We start from the raw sequence: 18,473 nt of genomic DNA, 5'->3' as shown, positions 1-18,473 counted from the left end.
CAACCTGTGGCTCTCCAGCTGTTACACAACTACAACTCCCAGCATTCCCTGACGACTGTAAAGGGCAACAGGCTGGAGACTACTACATATACCAAAGATCACTAGATATGATTGGATTTGGAGCTCAAGAAAGTTTGCAGTGTGTACACATGTGTAAGAGGTTGAGGCTAGGTTCATACCACTTGGCTCTATGTGTTTGGCTTATCTGTTGGCATTCGTGCCAAAAAAGATGCTAAAGAGATGTCATATACTGTAGAGTATGGATATTGGGGATGGGCATTGAGTTTAATGGTCACACAAAGTAAACTAGTGACACATTCAGCCCATTTTCCAAACATATATGTGTATTATGGTTGAAAACAACCATAGGTGGTCACTAGACCCCTATAATGAAAAGCGTGGCTGTCTGAACTTTTCAGTCCCACAACATTTACGTTCGGAAAATGTGTTGAACGTGTCACTAGTTGACTATATTTGGCCCACTATCCGTACACTACAGTATATGTCAGCATCCCTTTTTTTGACAGTTTTGCCACTGTATACACCAAAAAAAATCCACACAGAATGCACAGAAATTTACTTTGAAATCCACAGCATGTCAATTTATATTGTGGAAACGTTGTGGCTTTGTTGCAGATTTTCCCCAATGACTTCAATGGGGACAGCAAATCTTCATTGAAAGTTTACAGTTGTGAAATGTGCTACAGAAATACTGAGAATCTACAGCAAAAACCGCAACTGTAGAGTTAAAACATTGATGACTTTGCCAACACTTAAAGGGGTACTCCACTGCCCCAGCGTCTGGAACATTTTGTTCCAAACACTGGGTGCAGGCTGCGTGGGTCGTGACATCACGGCAACGCCCCTTGTGACATCACGCAACGCCCCCTCAATGCAAGTCAGAATGTTCCGGACGCTGGGGCAGTGAAGTAACCCCCTCCTAAAAAAGGTTGTGGGTGTGATTTGTCACAGGCAGGATTTTCCAGAATTTCCAGAATACTTAATTTTCCATATATATTTACTATATATTGTCCTTACAATAGTGACCTCACAGTGAGGACAGTTTAGAGGGAGGGGGTCTGTCAAATCTCAGATGCCATTTTTTATTAGGCCAGGTTCACACTTGTGAAGCTCTGGACAGAAAACTTCCGCGCGGAGCAAGCTTTGCAGATTCTGCCAGAACTAGAGTAGATTAAATGATCGGGTGGAATTTTTTGATTAGAAATTCCGGAAAACTGAAAAACATTCGTCTGCATGTAAAGCTTCATGCAACGGAATTTCCGACCAAAATTCCTAAGCAGAAATTCCGTAGTGTGACTCTGGACAGTTGCAATTTCTATAAAACCTATACAACCCACTTATCTGAACCAGACCAAAAACTTATTCCAAATTTAAAAAAAATCTGACCCCTGACGAGACACCTCCCCCTAACCTTAAACTAACATTCCTAACTTAACCTGGGGTACATGCTAGCTTAAAGGGGTACTCCGCCCCTAGACAAGGATAGGGGATAAGATGTCTGATCACGGGGGTCCGTTTAGAGCGTCAGGTTCACCACCAGAGGCTCGTGAGGTCATGGCCGTGACCCGCTCTTGACGTCGTGGCCACGCCCCCTCAATGCAAGTCTATAGGAGGGGGCATGACGGCAGTCATGCCCCCTCCCATAGACTTGCATTGAGGGGGCATGGCTGTGAGGTCACGAGCGGGGCATGACCGTGACATCACGAGCCTCCGCCCTGCATCGCCAGTAATTCAGTAAGTTCGCTCCATGCACCGGATGTCTGAGGTGCCGCAGCCGAGATCGCAGGGGGTCCCCAAGGGCGGGACCCCAGTGATCAGACATCTTATCTCTTATCCTTTGGATAGGGGATAAGATTTCTAGGGGCGGAGTACCCCTTTAATCAGATCGTCACCCACCCATAAATGTAAACTTATGGTATATAAATATAGAGATGCTGTACTACTGGAGGGATCAAGGTAATTTAAGATTAATACAGTAGCTGCAGTTTTACTAGCTCCACTTACTGGGCCTCCATAGGACAGCATCTAATCATAGATTTCATGGTGAATGCATAAAAAGCCTCTTGTCCTATAAAAAGCCACCATAAAGCTCCCCCCTACCACCACATGGACCACAGAAGTGAAGTGAGGAGAGCATTACTGCTTTACTAACAGGTTGCTGTGAGATAGTGCCATATCCCATGCTGGATTAAATATTAACATGGGACTGTATGTTGGAGGAGGCTAATGGAGTGACAGGGTTGTTGGCAGTGTGGAGGTGCATATAGGGAATGGTGAAATCCGTGTTGGCAGTATGGGGGTAAGGACCATTTCTGTAATAAATCCAGGTGTCCAGACCTCCAGACCTTGTAGCATTAAAGCCAAGAAGACTGGAGGCTGTAATCGCTGCCAAAGGGGCTTCAACTAAGTACTGAGTAAAGTGTCTAAATACTTATGTCACTGCAACATTTTAATTTTGCCATTTCCATAAATTAGCAAAGATTTCTAACATTCTGTTTCCACTGTTGTCATTATGGGGTATTGAGTGCAGCATTGTACGCTGCTCAAAAAAAATAAAGGGAACACTTAAACAACACAATGTAACGCCAAGTCAATGACACTTCTGTGAAATCACACTGTCCACTCAGGAAGCAACACTGATTGACAATCAATTTCACATGCTGTTGTGCAAATGGAACAGACAACAGGTGGAAATTATAGGCAATTAGCAAGACACCCCCAATAAAGGAGTGGTTCTGCAGGTGGTGACCACAGACACTTCTCAGTTAATATGATTCCTGGCTGATGTTTTGGTCACTTTTTATGGCTGGCAATGCTTTCACTCTAGTGGTAGCATGAGACGGAGTCTACAACCCACAGAAGTGGCTCAGGTAGTGCAGCTCATCCAGGATGTCAAATCAATGCGAGCTGTGGCAACAAGGTTTGCTGTGTCTGTCAGCTTAGTGTCCAGAGCATGGAGGAGCTACCAGGAGACAGGCCAGTTCATCAGGAGACGTGGAGGAGGCCGTAGGAGGGCAACAACCCAGCAGCAGGACTGCTACCTCTGATTTTGTGCTAGGAGGAGCACTGCCAGAGCCCTGCAAAATTACCTCCAGCAGGCCACAGATGTGTCCACTCAAACGGTCAGAAACAGACTCCATGCGGGTGGTATGTGGGCCCGATGTCCACAGGTGGGGGTTATGCTTACAGCCCAACACCATGCAGGACGTTTGGCATTTGCCAGAGAACACAAAGATTGGCGATTTCACCACTGGCGCACTATAATCTTTAAATATGAAAGCAGTTTCACACTGAGCACATGTGACAGACGTGATAGAGTCTGGAGACGCCATGGAGAACGTTCTGCTGCCTGCAACATCCTCCAGCATGACCGGTTTGGCGGTGGGTCAGTAATGGTGTGGGGTGGCATTTCTTTCCATGTGCTTGCCAGAGGTAGCCTGACTGCCATTAGGTACCGCAATGAGATCCTCAGACCCCTTGTGAGACCATATGCTGGTGTTGTTGGCTCTGGGGTCTTCCTAATGCAAGACAATGCTAGACCTCATGTGGCTAGAGTGTGTCAGCAGTTCCTGCAAGAGGAAGTCATTGATGCTATGGACTGCCCCGCCCGTTCCCCAGATCTGAATCCGATTGAGCACATCTGGGACATCATGTCTCGCTCCATCCACCAACGCCACGTTGCACCCCAGACTGTCCAGGAGTTGGCGGATGTTCTAGTCCAGGTCTGGAAGGACATCCCTCAGGAAACCATCCACCACCTCATCAGGAGTATGCCCAGGCGTTGTAGGGAGGTCATACGGGCAAGCATGTCTATAACATGTTGTTAAAGTTCAGAGACTCACCAGTCTGGGAGTGCAGTAGTTAGAAGTCCTCAATAGAGATTTCTCTCTATGGGTATGCTGAGACTACTGGTATTTCTTGCCAGTAGTATGGTAGTAATAGCGTTTACCTTGATGATAGAAGCGCTGCTAAGAAGCGCTCATAATTAAATTGGTCCCATACGCTGTATTATGGCCCCGGTAAAGCAGGTAAGCTTCACTGCAGCTGCACAATAAGGGTGACAGCTGGCGGGCAGGTCGGCTTGGAATAGGGGCATTTAGAATGGGGGGGCACAGGGGGATGTAGGGGGGACATGGCTCACTCTGGCCTCCACTAGCAATTCCATTAATGGGTAGGTAGGTAGACAGGTATAAATATTATGTCTGAATAAATTAAAAATAATAAAATGACATACTCACCTTGTCTTGCGCAGTTTAGCCTGGCCGTGTCCTTTCTCCTCCACACTACAGGCCCTCGTTTATTGGAGCCTATGTCAGGGCAGAGTTCACGGCCTCCTCTGACTGACAGGGACCAGTCAACTGTATGTGCGTGAGCACATACAATTCACGTGTCCTGGAGACCCCATTAGAAAAAATATATATTTATTAAAGTCTGGCTGGGCCTATTTTAGGGAGGGACCTGGAGCTACAGCTCCATCAGCCTCTTTTTTAATCCTGCCCTTGTTATTACCACATATGGTATCTGCCTATATTGTTCACCAAAAAGGGTAAAAATGTATCTCTTTTTAATTATTTGTTATATACACATTTACACCTCCTGGACCTGAAGTGGTCAGGTATTAGAAAAGAGAGAGGGGGGAAAAGCTGCTGCCAGACACCTCCGGCATCAGCTTTTCTCCCCATGATCAGGATGTATATGGGGGGCTCAAGCTGTACTTTTGCATTGAACCTTTAGCTACATCCCTGGTTAGAAGATGGGGGCATATAAGCTCAAGTTCTCCCGTCTTAGGGGTTTAGGTGGTGTCAACCTGTACCAGAAGGGGGTCCCTGTATCTTCTCTACTAGGGAGGATCCACCACGTCTATGTACCCTGCTTATAGCCCCTAAATAAATGGATCAGTATGATTCTAGGAAAGCCATGGCACTACCGATGTGAATCTTTGTGGATAAAACAAAGAAATAGTTAAACAGAAATGTTTGAGAACAAGAAACAAGTCATTTTGGTTTATTTAGTTGAGGACATAGACCTGCCGTCTGCTCAAGTCTTTGCTATGTTTATTTTTTTGCCATATTCCAGACAAAAAGGGTTTCCCCATATTTGAACTTTGATTAGATACACTTAAAATGTATCTAACAGTACCCTGCAGACTCTAGATAGGCGCCATAATGTGGAATATCTTTGGCTACGCACAGCATCAGACTTGCTCTTGTACTGTGTGCACGCTCACCACACAAGACTCCATTGTGGATATAAAGCATGGTGAAACCCGTATAAAGTTCACTGCACAACATGTGCAAATTCCAGTGAAATACTGGGAGAATATAGTGCGGTCAGATGAGAGCAAAATGGAACAGTTTGGTGCCATAATACACACCATGTTTGGAGGAGAAATGGCTCCGCACATCAATGCCAATGGTTCTGGCAAACTGCACATTAATGAGGGAATAATAAATGGGCAAATTTACCAAGATATTCTGGACTAAACTCTGCGGCCATCTACCAGGATGATAAAGAGGAAACGAAGGTTACCAACATCTGGGGAAAATCTCATGACAATAGAAACTTCTGAAATATATTTGGTGAGAAAAATGGTGACATGTCCAATACTTATTTAACCCGCTGTGTGTGTGTGTGTGTGTGTATATATATATATATATATATATATATATATCACACACACATACATAGTAACTATACAGTACAGATAAAAACAAGTGAATCCCAGCGCTCACTCACCACTTCATACTCCTCAGTGTGCGGTATCCACACTTTCTCTGACCGACTTACTACTTTTACAAAAGTGTAAATTTCTGAATCTTGTGAACAGCTTCATAGTGAACATCATCCACTCCAAGAAGCAGGAAAAGAAAATGGACTCAAGGCGTCCACTACTCAAGATGGACAGGTGTCCTCTACTCAAGATGGACAAGCGTCCTCTACTCAAGGCGGAAGGGCCTCCTCTAGTCAAGGCGGACAGGCCTCCTCTACTCAAGACGGACAGGCCTCCTCTACTCAAGAAGGACAGGCCTCCTCTACTCAAAACGGACAGGCCTCCTCTACTCAAGACGGACAGGCCTCCTCTACTCAAGACGGACAGGCCTCCTCTACTCAAGACGGACAGGCCTCCTCTACTGAAGAGGAACAGGCCTCCTCTACTCAAGAGGGACAGGCCCCCTCTACTCAAGAGGGACAGGCCTCCTCTACTCAAGGGGAACAGGCCCCCTCTACTCAAGAGGGACAGGCTTCCTTTACTCAAGAGGGACAGGCCTTCTCTACTCAAGACGGACAGGCCCCCTCTACTCAAGACAGACAGGCCTCCTCTACTCAAGACGGACAGGCCTCCTCTACTCAAGAGGGACAGGTCTCCCCTACTCAAGAGGGACAGGCCCCCTCTACTCAAGAGGGACAGGCCTCCTCTACTCAAGGGGAACAGGCCCCCTCTACTCAAGAGGGACAGGCCTCCTTTACTCAAGAGGGACAGGCCTTCTCTACTCAAGACGGACAGGCCCCCTCTACTCAAGACGGACAGGCCTCCTCTACTCAAGACAAACAGGCCTCCTCTACTCAAGACGGACAGGCCTCCTCTACTCAAGACAGACAGGCCTCCTCTACTCAAGACGGACAGGCCTCCTCTACTCAAGACAGACAGGCCTCCTCTACTCAAGATGGACAGGCCTCCTCTACTCAAGATGGACAGGCCTCCTCTACTCAAGAGGAACAGGCCTCCTCTACTCAAGAGGAACAGGCCTCCTCTACTCAAGAGCATTAGGCCTCATCTACTCAAGACAGACAAGCCTCCTCTACTCAAGACGGACAGGCATCCTCTACTCAAGACGGACAGGCCTTCTCTACTCAAGACGGACAGGCCTCCTCTACTCAAGACTGACAGGCCTCCTCTACTCAAGACGGACAGGCCTCCTCTACTCAAGAGGGACAGGTCTCCTCTACTCAAGAGGGACAGGCCCCATTCTACTCAAGAGGGACAGGCCTCCTCTACTCAAGGGGATCAAGGGGAACAGGCCCCCTCTACTCAAGAGGGACAGGCCTCCTTTACTCAAGAGGGACAGGCCTCTTCTACTCAAGACGGACAGGCCTCCTCTACTCAAGACGGACAGGCCTCCTCTACTCAAGACGGACAGGCCTTCTCTACTCAAGACGGACAGGCCTCCTCTACTCAAGACTGACAGGCCTCCTCTACTCAAGACGGACAGGCCTCCTCTACTCAAGAGGGACAGGTCTCCTCTACTCAAGAGGGACAGGCCCCCTCTACTCAAGAGGGACAGGCCTCCTCTACTCAAGGGGATCAAGGGGAACAGGCCCCCTCTACTCAAGAGGGACAGGCCCCCTCTACTCAAGAGGGACAGGCCTCCTCTACTCAAGGGGAACAGGCCCGCTCTGCTCAAGAGGGACAGGTGTCCTCTACTCAAGACGGACAGGCCCCCTCTACTCAAGACGGACAGGCATCCTCTACTCAAGATGGACAGGCCTCCTCTACTCAAGACAAACAGGCCTTCTCTACTCAAGACGGACAGGCCTCCTCTACTCAAGACGGACAGGCCTGCTCTACTCAAGACGGACAGGCCTCTTCTACTCAAGAGGGACAGGTCTCCTCTACTCAAGAGGGACAGGCCCCCTCTACTCAAGAGGGACAGGCCTCCTCTACTCAATGGGAACAGGCCCCCACTACTCAAGATGGACAAGCGTCCTCTACTCAAGGCGGAAGGGCCTCCTCTAGTCAAGGCGGACAGGCCTCCTCTACTCAAGAAGGACAGGCCTCCTCTACTCAAGAAGGACAGGCCTCCTCTACTCAAAACAGACAGGCCTCCTCTACTCAAGACGGACAGGCCTCCTCTACTCAAGACGGACAGGCCTCCTCTACTCAAGACGGACAGGCCTCCTCTACTCAAGACGGACAGGCCTCCTCTACTCAAGACAGACAGGCCTCCTCTACTCAAGACGGACAGGCCTCCTCTACTCAAGACGGACAGGCCTCCTCTACTCAAGAGGAACAAGCCTCCTCTACTCAAGAGGGACAGGCCTCCTCTACTTAAGAGGGACAGGCCTCCTTTACTCAAGACGGACAGGCCTCCTCTACTCAAGATGGACAGGCCTCCTCTACTCAAGACGGACAGGCCTTCTCTACTCAAGATGGACAGGCCTCCTCTACTCAAGATGGACAGGCCTCCTCTACTCAAGATGGACAGGCCTCCTCTACTCAAGATGGACAGGCCTCCTCTACTCAAGAGGAACAGGCCTCCTCTACTCAAGAGGAACAGGCCTCCTCTACTCAAGAGCAACAGGCCTCATCTACTCAAGACAGACAAGCCTCCTCTACTCAAGACGGACAGGCCTCCTCTACTCAAGACGGACAGGCCTTCTCTACTCAAGACGGACAGGCCTCCTCTACTCAAAACGGACAGGCCTCCTCTACTCAAGACGGACAGGCCTTCTCTACTCAAGACGGACAGGCCTCCTCTACTCAAGACGGACAGGCCTCCTCTACTCAAGACTGACAGGCCTCCTCTACTCAAGACGGACAGGCCTCCTCTACTCAAGAGGGACAGGTCTCCTCTACTCAAGAGGGACAGGCCCCCTCTACTCAAGAGGGACAGGCCTCCTCTACTCAAGGGGATCAAGGGGAACAGGCCCCCTCTACTCAAGAGGGACAGGCCTCCTTTACTCAAGAGGGACAGGCCTCCTCTACTCAAGACGGACAGGCCCCCTCTACTCAAGACGGACAGGCCTCCTCTACTCAAGACGGACAGGCCTTCTCTACTCAAGACGGACAGGCCTCCTCTACTCAAGACTGACAGGCCTCCTCTACTCAAGACGGACAGGCCTCCTCTACTCAAGAGGGACAGGTCGCTTCTACTCAAGAGGGACAGGCCCCCTCTACTCAAGAGGGACAGGCCTCCTCTACTCAAGGGGATCAAGGGGAACAGGCCCCCTCTACTCAAGAGGGACAGGCCCCCTCTACTCAAGAGGGACAGGCCTCCTCTACTCAAGGGGAACAGGCCCGCTCTGCTCAAGAGGGACAGGTGTCCTCTACTCAAGACGGACAGGCCCCCTCTACTCAAGACGGACAGGCCTCCTCTACTCAAGAGGAACAGGCCTCCTCTACTCAAGAGGGACAGGCCTCCTCTACTTAAGAGGGACAGGCCTCCTTTACTCAAGACGGACAGGCCTCCTCTACTCAAGAGGAACAGGCCTCCTCTACTCAAGACGGACAGGCGTCCTCTACTCAAGAGCAACAGGCCTCATCTACTCAAGACAGACAAGCCTCCTCTACTCAAGACGGACAGGCCTTCTCTACTCAAGACGGACAGGCCTCCTCTACTCAAGACGGACAGGCCTCCTCTACTCAAGACGGACAGGCCTCCTCTGCTCAAGACGGACAGGCCTCTTCTACTCAAGAGGGACAGGTCTCCTCTACTCAAGAGGGACAGGCCCCCTCTGCTCAAGAGGGACAGGCCTCCTCTACTCAATGGGAACAGGCCCCCACTACTCAAGATGGACAAGCGTCCTCTACTCAAGGCGGAAGGGCCTCCTCTAGTCAAGGCGGACAGGCCTCCTCTACTCAAGACGGACAGGCCTCCTCTACTCAAGAAGGACAGGCCTCCTCTACTCAAAACAGACAGGCCTCCTCTACTCAAGACGGACAGGCCTCCTCTACTCAAGACGGACAGGCCTTCTCTACTCAAGATGGACAGGCCTCCTCTACTCAAGACTGACAGGCCTCCTCTACTCAAGACGGACAGGCCTCCTCTACTCAAGAGGGACAGGTCTCCTCTACTCAAGACGGACAGGCCTTCTCTACTCAAGACGGACAGGCCTCCTCTACTCAAAACGGACAGGCCTCCTCTACTCAAGACGGACAGGCCTTCTCTACTCAAGACGGACAGGCCTCCTCTACTCAAGACGGACAGGCCTCCTCTACTCAAGACTGACAGGCCTCCTCTACTCAAGACGGACAGGCCTCCTCTACTCAAGAGGGACAGGTCTCCTCTACTCAAGAGAGACAGGCCCCCTCTACTCAAGAGGGACAGGCCTCCTCTACTCAAGGGGATCAAGGGGAACAGGCCCCCTCTACTCAAGAGGGACAGGCCTCCTTTACTCAAGAGGGACAGGCCTCCTCTACTCAAGACGGACAGGCCCCCTCTACTCAAGACGGACAGGCCTCCTCTACTCAAGACGGACAGGCCTTCTCTACTCAAGACGGACAGGCCTCCTCTACTCAAGACTGACAGGCCTCCTCTACTCAAGACGGACAGGCCTCCTCTACTCAAGAGGGACAGGTCTCTTCTACTCAAGAGGGACAGGCCCCCTCTACTCAAGAGGGACAGGCCTCCTCTACTCAAGGGGATCAAGGGGAACAGGCCCCCTCTACTCAAGAGGGACAGGCCTCCTCTACTCAAGGGGAACAGGCCCGCTCTGCTCAAGAGGGACAGGTGTCCTCTACTCAAGACGGACAGGCCCCCTCAACTCAAGACGGACAGGCATCCTCTACTCAAGATGGACAGGCCTCCTCTACTCAAGACGAACAGGCCTTCTCTACTCAAGACGGACAGGCCTCCTCTACTCAAGACGGACAGGCCTCCTCTACTCAAGACGGACAGGCCTCCTCTGCTCAAGACGGACAGGCCTCTTCTACTCAAGAGGGACAGGTCTCCTCTACTCAAGAGGGACAGGCCCCCTCTGCTCAAGAGGGACAGGCCTCCTCTACTCAATGGGAACAGGCCCCCACTACTCAAGATGGACAAGCGTCCTCTACTCAAGGCGGAAGGGCCTCCTCTAGTCAAGGCGGACAGGCCTCCTCTACTCAAGACGGACAGGCCTCCTCTACTCAAGAAGGACAGGCCTCCTCTACTCAAAACAGACAGGCCTCCTCTACTCAAGACGGACAGGCCTCCTCTACTCAAGACGGACAGGCCTTCTCTACTCAAGATGGACAGGCCTCCTCTACTCAAGACTGACAGGCCTCCTCTACTCAAGACGGACAGGCCTCCTCTACTCAAGAGGGACAGGCCCCCTCTACTCAAGAGGGACAGGCCTCCCCTACTCAAGGGGATCAAGGGGAACAGGCCCCCTCTACTCAAGAGGGACAGGCCTCCTTTACTCAAGAGGGACAGGCCTCCTCTACTCAAGACGGACAGGCCTCCTCTACTCAAGACGGACAGGCCTTCTCTACTCAAGACGGACAGGCATCTTCTACTCAAGACAGACAGGCCTCCTCTACTCAAGACGGACAGGCCTCCTCTACTCAAGAGGGACAGGTCTCCTCTACTCAAGAGGGACAGGCCTCCTTTACTCAATAGGGACAGGCCTCCTCTACTCAAGACGGACAGGCCCCCTCTACTCAAGACGGACAGGCATCCTCTACTCAAGACGGACAGGCATCCTCTACTCAAGACGGACAGGCCTCCTCTACTCAAGACGGACAGACCTCCTCTACTCAAGACGGACAGGCCTCCTCTACTCAAGACGGACAGGCCTCCTCTACTCAAGAGGAACAGGCCTCCTCTACTCAAGAGCAACAGGCCTCATCTACTCAAGACAGACAAGCCTCCTCTACTCAAGACGGACAGGCCTCCTCTACTCAAGACGGACAGGCCTTCTCTACTTAAGACGGACAGGCCTCCTCTACTCAAGACTGACAGGCCTCCTCTACTCAAGACGGACAGGCCTCCTCTACTCAAGAGGGACAGGTCTCCTCTACTCAAGAGGGACAGGCCCCCTCTACTCAAGAGGGACAGGCCTCCTCTACTCAAGGGGATCAAGGGGAACAGGCCCCCTCTACTCAAGAGGGACCGGCCTCCTTTACTCAAGAGGGACAGGCCTCCTCTACTCAAGACGGACAGGCCTCCTCTACTCAAGACGGACAGGCCTTCTCTACTCAAGACGGACAGGCCTCCTCTACTCAAGACAGACAGGCCTCCTCTACTCAAGACGGACAGGCCTCCTCTACTCAAGAGGGACAGGTCTCCTCTACTCAAGAGGGACAGGCCTCCTTTACTCAAGAGGGACAGGCCTCCTCTACTCAAGACGGACAGGCCCCCTCTACTCAAGACGGACAGGCATCCTCTACTCAAGACGGACAGGCATCCTCTACTCAAGACGGACAGGCCTCCTCTACTCAAGACGGACAGACCTCCTCTACTCAAGACGGACAGGCCTCCTCTACTCAAGACGGACAGGCCTCCTCTACTCAAGACGGACAGGCGTCCACAAAGGAAATGCTGATCTACTTGGGGAACTTCCTCTGTCAGAGATGCTCCATACTGGACTTTTCCCCAATAGAACCTGTGATGTGGATTACCAGCATAGCCAGATACCTTCTCATGGTAGGGTGGCAGCGGGAAGAATTTCTAATATCGGGCAGTGTGGGCTTCCTATATATGCTATGTAGAGACATCATTCCTTCCCAGCTCAGCAGTATAACAGAACTAAAGGCCATCTTGTTATCCTGCCTGTTCATCTCCTACTGCTACATAGGACACAATATCTCGTACCCGCTAGAACCCTTCCTAGAAGATACCACACAGGAAGTCTTCTGGACCCGATAATTTAACATCCTCTGTCAAATGAGCAAAAAATTATGCAATTTAACATAGACGACAATTTTTACAAACAGACGCTTGAAGACCTTGTAGCGGAAGGTGGAAAGGTGGATCTGCTGATGGACGACTGGATGAGTAGACTACACCAGCTGGTGGCTACAAGGGAAGGTTTCAGTCGATCACCTTATACCAAGTAATAATTGCTGAAGGTTTTCTTCATTAAACAAAACTTACAATACCTGTCTGGATTTGATTTCTTTTGTATATAATAAAGAGCTTTAAAGTGTTCCTCTAGTGACCGACATATTGTAGTATGTTGTAGCCTTGAGGGTGATAACCGGGATGATATATGTGAAGAGGAGCCCAGCTCGGATTATTATTACAGAATGACCTGATTTATGGTAGAAATTAGGAATATTTTAATATGCTTATCTATATTCTGCAAATAACCTTCAGACAGGCTTCCACAGGGGCAATGATGCAAACAGCAATAGAAAGAATATAGGTTAGTGTTTCCCAACCAGGGTGACTCCAGCTTAGGGCTGGGCGGTATACCGGTTCATACCGAATACCGAAATTTTTCCCATACCGCAATACCGGTTTGGCCCCTCCCCCTCGGGAATGAATGAATTATCAATCCAGCGCTGCGCTGTCCCCACATCGGGGAACTAATCATATGTGACCCGCCAGCGCTGTTCTGCTGGCGGGTAACATGATTTGGTGGGGGGGAGCAGAACAGAGCAGGCAGGTAACATGATTTGGTGGGGGTGAAAGAAATACCGTTATATACCCGCCAGCGCTGTTCTGCTCCCCCCCCCCCCCCCCACCAAATCATGTTACCCGCCAGCGCTGTTCTGCTCCCCCCCCAATAAATGATCAGCCCGGCAGGGTACTACTCACATATGTCACCCGCAAGCACTGCACTCCTCCTGTTTGTTGTGGGCCACCGGCGCTGGAACTCTATACTGTACAACAGTGGTCTACAACCTGCGGACCTCCAGATGTTGCAAAACTACAACTCTTGGCTGTCCGGGCATGCTGGGAGTTGTAGTTTTGCAACAGCTGGGGGTCCGCAGGTTGGAGACCACTGCTGTACGCTGTATCCCTATGCCTGGGCTGCAAAAGATAAACAAAATAAACTTTAACTTACCTATGTCGGCCTTAAGCTGGGGACGAGAACGTCAGACAGCCATCAGCCTATCACCGGCCGCAGCGATGTTCTGCCCGGCCAGTGATAGGCTGAGCCCACTGTCATGTAAGGAGCTCTGGACGGCTTCTTACATGACAGTGCGTTTAACCTATCACTGGCCGGGGCGGGACATCGCTGCGGCCGGTGATAGGCTGATGGCTTTCCGATCTTCCAGTCCCCAGGTGAGGCAGACGTAGGTTAGTTAAAGTTTAAGAGGAGGAGGGCAGTGCTTACGGATGAATATGTGAGTAGTACCCCGCTGGGCTGATAATTAATTGGGGGGGAGCAGAACAGCGCTGGCAGGTGACATGATTTGTGGGGGGGGAGCAGAACAGCGCTGGCTGGTGACATGATTTGTGGGGGGGGGGGAGCAGAACAGCGCTGGCTGGTGACATGATTTGTGGGGGGGGAGCAGAACAGCGCTGGCGGGTGACATGATTTGTGGGGGGGTGGAGCAGAACAGCGCTGGCGGGTGACATGATTTGTGGGGGGGGGGAGCAGAACAGCGCTGGCGGGTGACATGATTTGGTAGGGGGGAGCAGAACAGCGCTGGCGGGTAACATGATTTGGTGGGGGGGAGCAGAACAGAGCAGGCAGGTAACATGATTTGGTGGGGGTGAAAGAAATACCGTTATATACCGTGGAACCGCCATAAGTTACAAAAATACCGTGATACACATATTTGGTCATACCGCCCAGCTCTACTCCAGCTGTTGCAAAACTACAAATTCCAGCATGCCTGGAGAGCCAACGGCTACTACCCAGCTCTCCTAGACTCCTGAATGGTCCACCAGGACCCTGATTTTGTAGAGCTGCGTTTCTCAATCAGCATGCCTCCAGCTGTGGCAAAACTACTACTCCCAAGAAGTCTGTCCAGGCATGCTGGGAGTTTTAGTTTTGCAACAGCTGAAGGCACCCTGGTTTCAAAACACTGACATACACACTGCATTTATACACACAAATACATACACACATACATACTATGCAGGGGCGTAGCTTGAAACCACAGGGCCCTGGTGCAAAAAATTGCCCTGGGGCTCCACCCCAAGGCTGGGCTTGGACCAAAAACAGGCCCAGGCATTTTAGAATAAGCAGTCCATTTTTTTGGTGGGAGTCCAACTGCTGGGACCTCCACCAATCATCTTGGTCCAAGTGGCTCTCCAGCTGTTGCGAAGCTACAACTCCCAACATACCTGGAGAGCCTCAGGCATTATGGAAGTTGGAGTTTTGCAACAGCTGGAGAGCCACCGATTGGGGTAGAGTGTCACTAGAGCTGATAGGACAGTCAGGAGAATACACAATGATATCAGTGACCTGAGTGACATCTTCTCTGTTGGTCGAGGCACCAGGACTTCTTCCAGCTACATCGTCCTCTGCAGAGTCTGACACCCGGAAATCATTGGCTCCTCACTTTGTCAGCAGATCCTCATCCTTTATATAAAGACAATAATTATAATAATTATGCCAAATACAGTACCCTCTGAATATAACCCTGCCATACTGTGTTCCCTAAAAATAATACTGCCACACACTGTACCCCTGAATATAATACTACCACACACTGTACCCTGAATATAATACTGCCACACACTGTACTCCCTGAATATAATACTGCCACACACTGTACTCCCTGAATATAATACTGCCACACACTGTCCCGTCTGAATATAATACTGCCACACACTGTACCCATGGATTATAATACTGCCACACACTGTACTCTCTGAATATAATACTGCCACACACTGTACCCATGGATTATAATACTGCCACACACTGTACTCCCTGAATATAATACTGCCACACACTGTCCCGTCTGAATATAATACTGCCACACACTGTACCCATGGATTATAATACTGCCACACACTGTACTCCCTGAATATAATACTGCCACACACTGTCCCGTCTGAATATAATACTACCACACACTGTACCTTCTGAATATAATTAGATATGACAACAAACAGCACAACCTGCAACTTGTAGGCATAGACTTTCAACCCATTTTTGGAGCTTCCCTTAAAGGGGTATTCCAGGAAAAAAACTTTTTTATACATATAAACTGGCTCCAGAAATTTAAACAGATTTGTAAATTACTTCTATTAAAAAATCTTAATCCTTTCAGTACTTATGAGCTTCTGAAGTTAAGGTTGTTCTTTTAAGTGCTTTCTGATGACACCTGTCTCGGGAACCGCCCAGTTTAGATGAGGTTTGCTATGGGGACATGCATCTAAACTATGCGGTTCCCGAGACAGGTGTCATCAGAAAGGACTTAGACAGAAAAGAACAACCTTAACTTCAGAAGCTCATAAGTACTGAAAGAATTAAGATTTTTTAATAGAAGTAATTAAAAAATCTTAAAAATACAGAAATGTGTGCAGGTCCCTAGGGGACCTATAACACTGCAAAAAAAAGTAAAAAAAAAGTGTTAATAAAGGTCATTTAACCCCTTCCCTAATAAAAGTTTGAATCACCCCCCTTTTCCCATAAAAAAAATAAAACAGTGTAAATAAAAAAATAAATAAACATATGTGGTATCGCCACGTGCGTAACTGTCCGAACTATAAACATATATCATTAATTAAACTGCACGGTCAATGGCATACGCGCAAAAAAATTCCAAAGTCCAAAAAAGCGTATTTTTGGTCACTTTTTATACCATTAAAAAAAGAATAAAAAGTGATCAAAAAGTACGATCAAAACAAAAATCATACCATTAAAAACTTCAGATCACGGCGCAAAAGATGAGTCCTCATACTGCCCTGTATGTGGAAAAATAAAAAAGTTATAGGGGTCAGAATATGACATTTTTAACCCCTTAAGGACCAAGGGCGTACAGGTACGCCTTTGCTCCCTGGTACTTAAGGACCAAGGGCGTACCTGTACGCCCGTGGGAATTTCGGTCCCCGCCGCGCGACAGGCGGGGATCGCGCTGGGGTGACTGCTGATATCTATCAGCAGGCACCCCGCGCAAATGCCCAGGGGAGTCATTAGACCCCCCCCATGTCGGCGATCGGCGCAAATCGCAAGTGAATTCACACTTGCGATTTGCGCCGATTCTGGGTCATACGGGTCTATGGTGACCCGGTGACCCGGAATAGAAGGGGGATCGCGGGTGTCCTAGACACCCACGATCCCCTAGTAGCGATAGGAGTGAGGTGGCAGGGTTGCCACCCCTCCTATCTCTGCTATTGGTGGTCTAGACGCGACCACCAATAGCAGATCGGGGGCGAAGGGGTTTACTTTCGGTTTCCCCGTTCTGCCCACCCACAATAGGCGGGGCAGGACGGGGAAACCGACAGGGACCGGCGCCAAAGATCCACTTACCCATCGGCGATGGCAGCGGGCTACGATCAACGGCGGCAGCGGGCGACGATCGGCGGAAGAAGAGGACCACGACGCAGATCCCTGGATCAAACGGAAGCCGGTGAGTTACTTAGCAACATCTGGAGGGCTACAGTCTGAGACCACTATAGTGGTCTCTAAACTGTAACCCTCCAGATGTTGCAAAACTACAACTCCCAGCATGCCCAGAGAGCTGTTTAGGCTTGCTGGGAGTTGCAGTTTTGCAACAGCTGGTGGTCTACAGTTTGAGACCACTGCAAAGTGATCTCTATACTGTGCACCTCCAGATCTTGCAAAACTACAACTCCCAGCATGCCCAGACAGCAGTTTGCTGTCTGGACATGCTGGGAGTTGTAGTTTTGCAACATCTGGAGGTCCACAGTTTGGAGACCACTATGCAGTGGTCTCTAAACTATAGCTCTACAGATGTTGCAAAATTGCAACTCCCAGCAAGCCTAAACAGCAAACAGCTGTCTCTGCATGCTGGGAGTTGTAATTGCGATCCCTCCAGCTGTTGCATAACTACATCTCCCAGCATGCTTTTCGGCGATCAGTACATGCTGGGAGTTGAAGTTTTGCAACAGCTGGAGGCACACTGGTTGGAAAATACTGAGTTAGGTAACAGAACCTAACTGAAGGTTTTCCAACCAGTGTGCCTCCAGCTGTTGCAAAAGTACAACTCCCAGCATGCACGGTCTGTCAGTACATGCTGGGAGTTGTAGTTTTGAAACAGCTGGAGGTTTGCCCCCCCCATGTGAACGTACAGGGTACATTCACACTGGCGGGTTTACAGTAAGTTTTCTGCTTCAAGTTTGGGCTGTGGCAAATTTTTCACCGCAGCGCAAACTCCTAGCGGTAAATTCACTGTAAACCCGCCAGTGTGAAAGTACCCTAAAAACACTACACTACACTCACACATAATAAAGAGTAAAACACAACATATACACCCCCTTACACTGTCCCCCTAATAAAAAATAAACGTATTGTACGGCAGTGTTTCCAAAACAGAGCCTCCAGCTGTTGCAAAACATCAACTCCCAGCATTTCCGGACAGCCACTGACTGTCCAGGCATGCTGGGAGTTTAGCAACAGCTGGAGGCACCCTGTTTGGGAATCACTGGCATAGAATACCCCTATGTCCACCCCTGTGCAATCCCTAATTTAGTCCTCAAATGCGCATGGCGCTCTCTCACTTCGGAGCCCTGTCGTATTTCAAGGAAACAGTTTTCCTTTTACCCCTTATGAAAAAGAAAAGTTGGGGTCTACACCAGCCTGTTAGTGTAAAAAAAAAAATTTTTTTTACACTAACATGCTGGTGTTGTCCTTTACTTTTTATTTTCACGGGAGGTAAAAGGAAA

At 49.8% G+C, this 18,473-nt stretch overlaps 1 protein-coding gene across 1 annotated transcript in view; it reads right to left on the bottom strand.

The window, feature by feature from the left end:
• Positions 1–15,103, bottom strand: part of WNT3 (Wnt family member 3) — a 455,111-nt gene extending 440,008 nt beyond the window's left edge. Inside the window, exon 1 of the mRNA XM_056548708.1 lies at positions 15,082–15,103. Coding sequence (XP_056404683.1) covers positions 15,082–15,092 — 11 coding nt within the window. The 5' untranslated portion in view covers positions 15,093–15,103. The remainder of the gene's footprint in view (positions 1–15,081) is intronic.
• Between the last annotated feature and the right edge of the window lie 3,370 nt (positions 15,104–18,473).

The sequence above is a fragment of the Hyla sarda genome, chromosome 12, assembly GCF_029499605.1.
Source record: "Hyla sarda isolate aHylSar1 chromosome 12, aHylSar1.hap1, whole genome shotgun sequence".
Taxonomy (NCBI): Eukaryota; Metazoa; Chordata; class Amphibia; order Anura; family Hylidae; genus Hyla; species Hyla sarda.
This window is presented reverse-complemented; position numbering and strand designations above follow the sequence as displayed.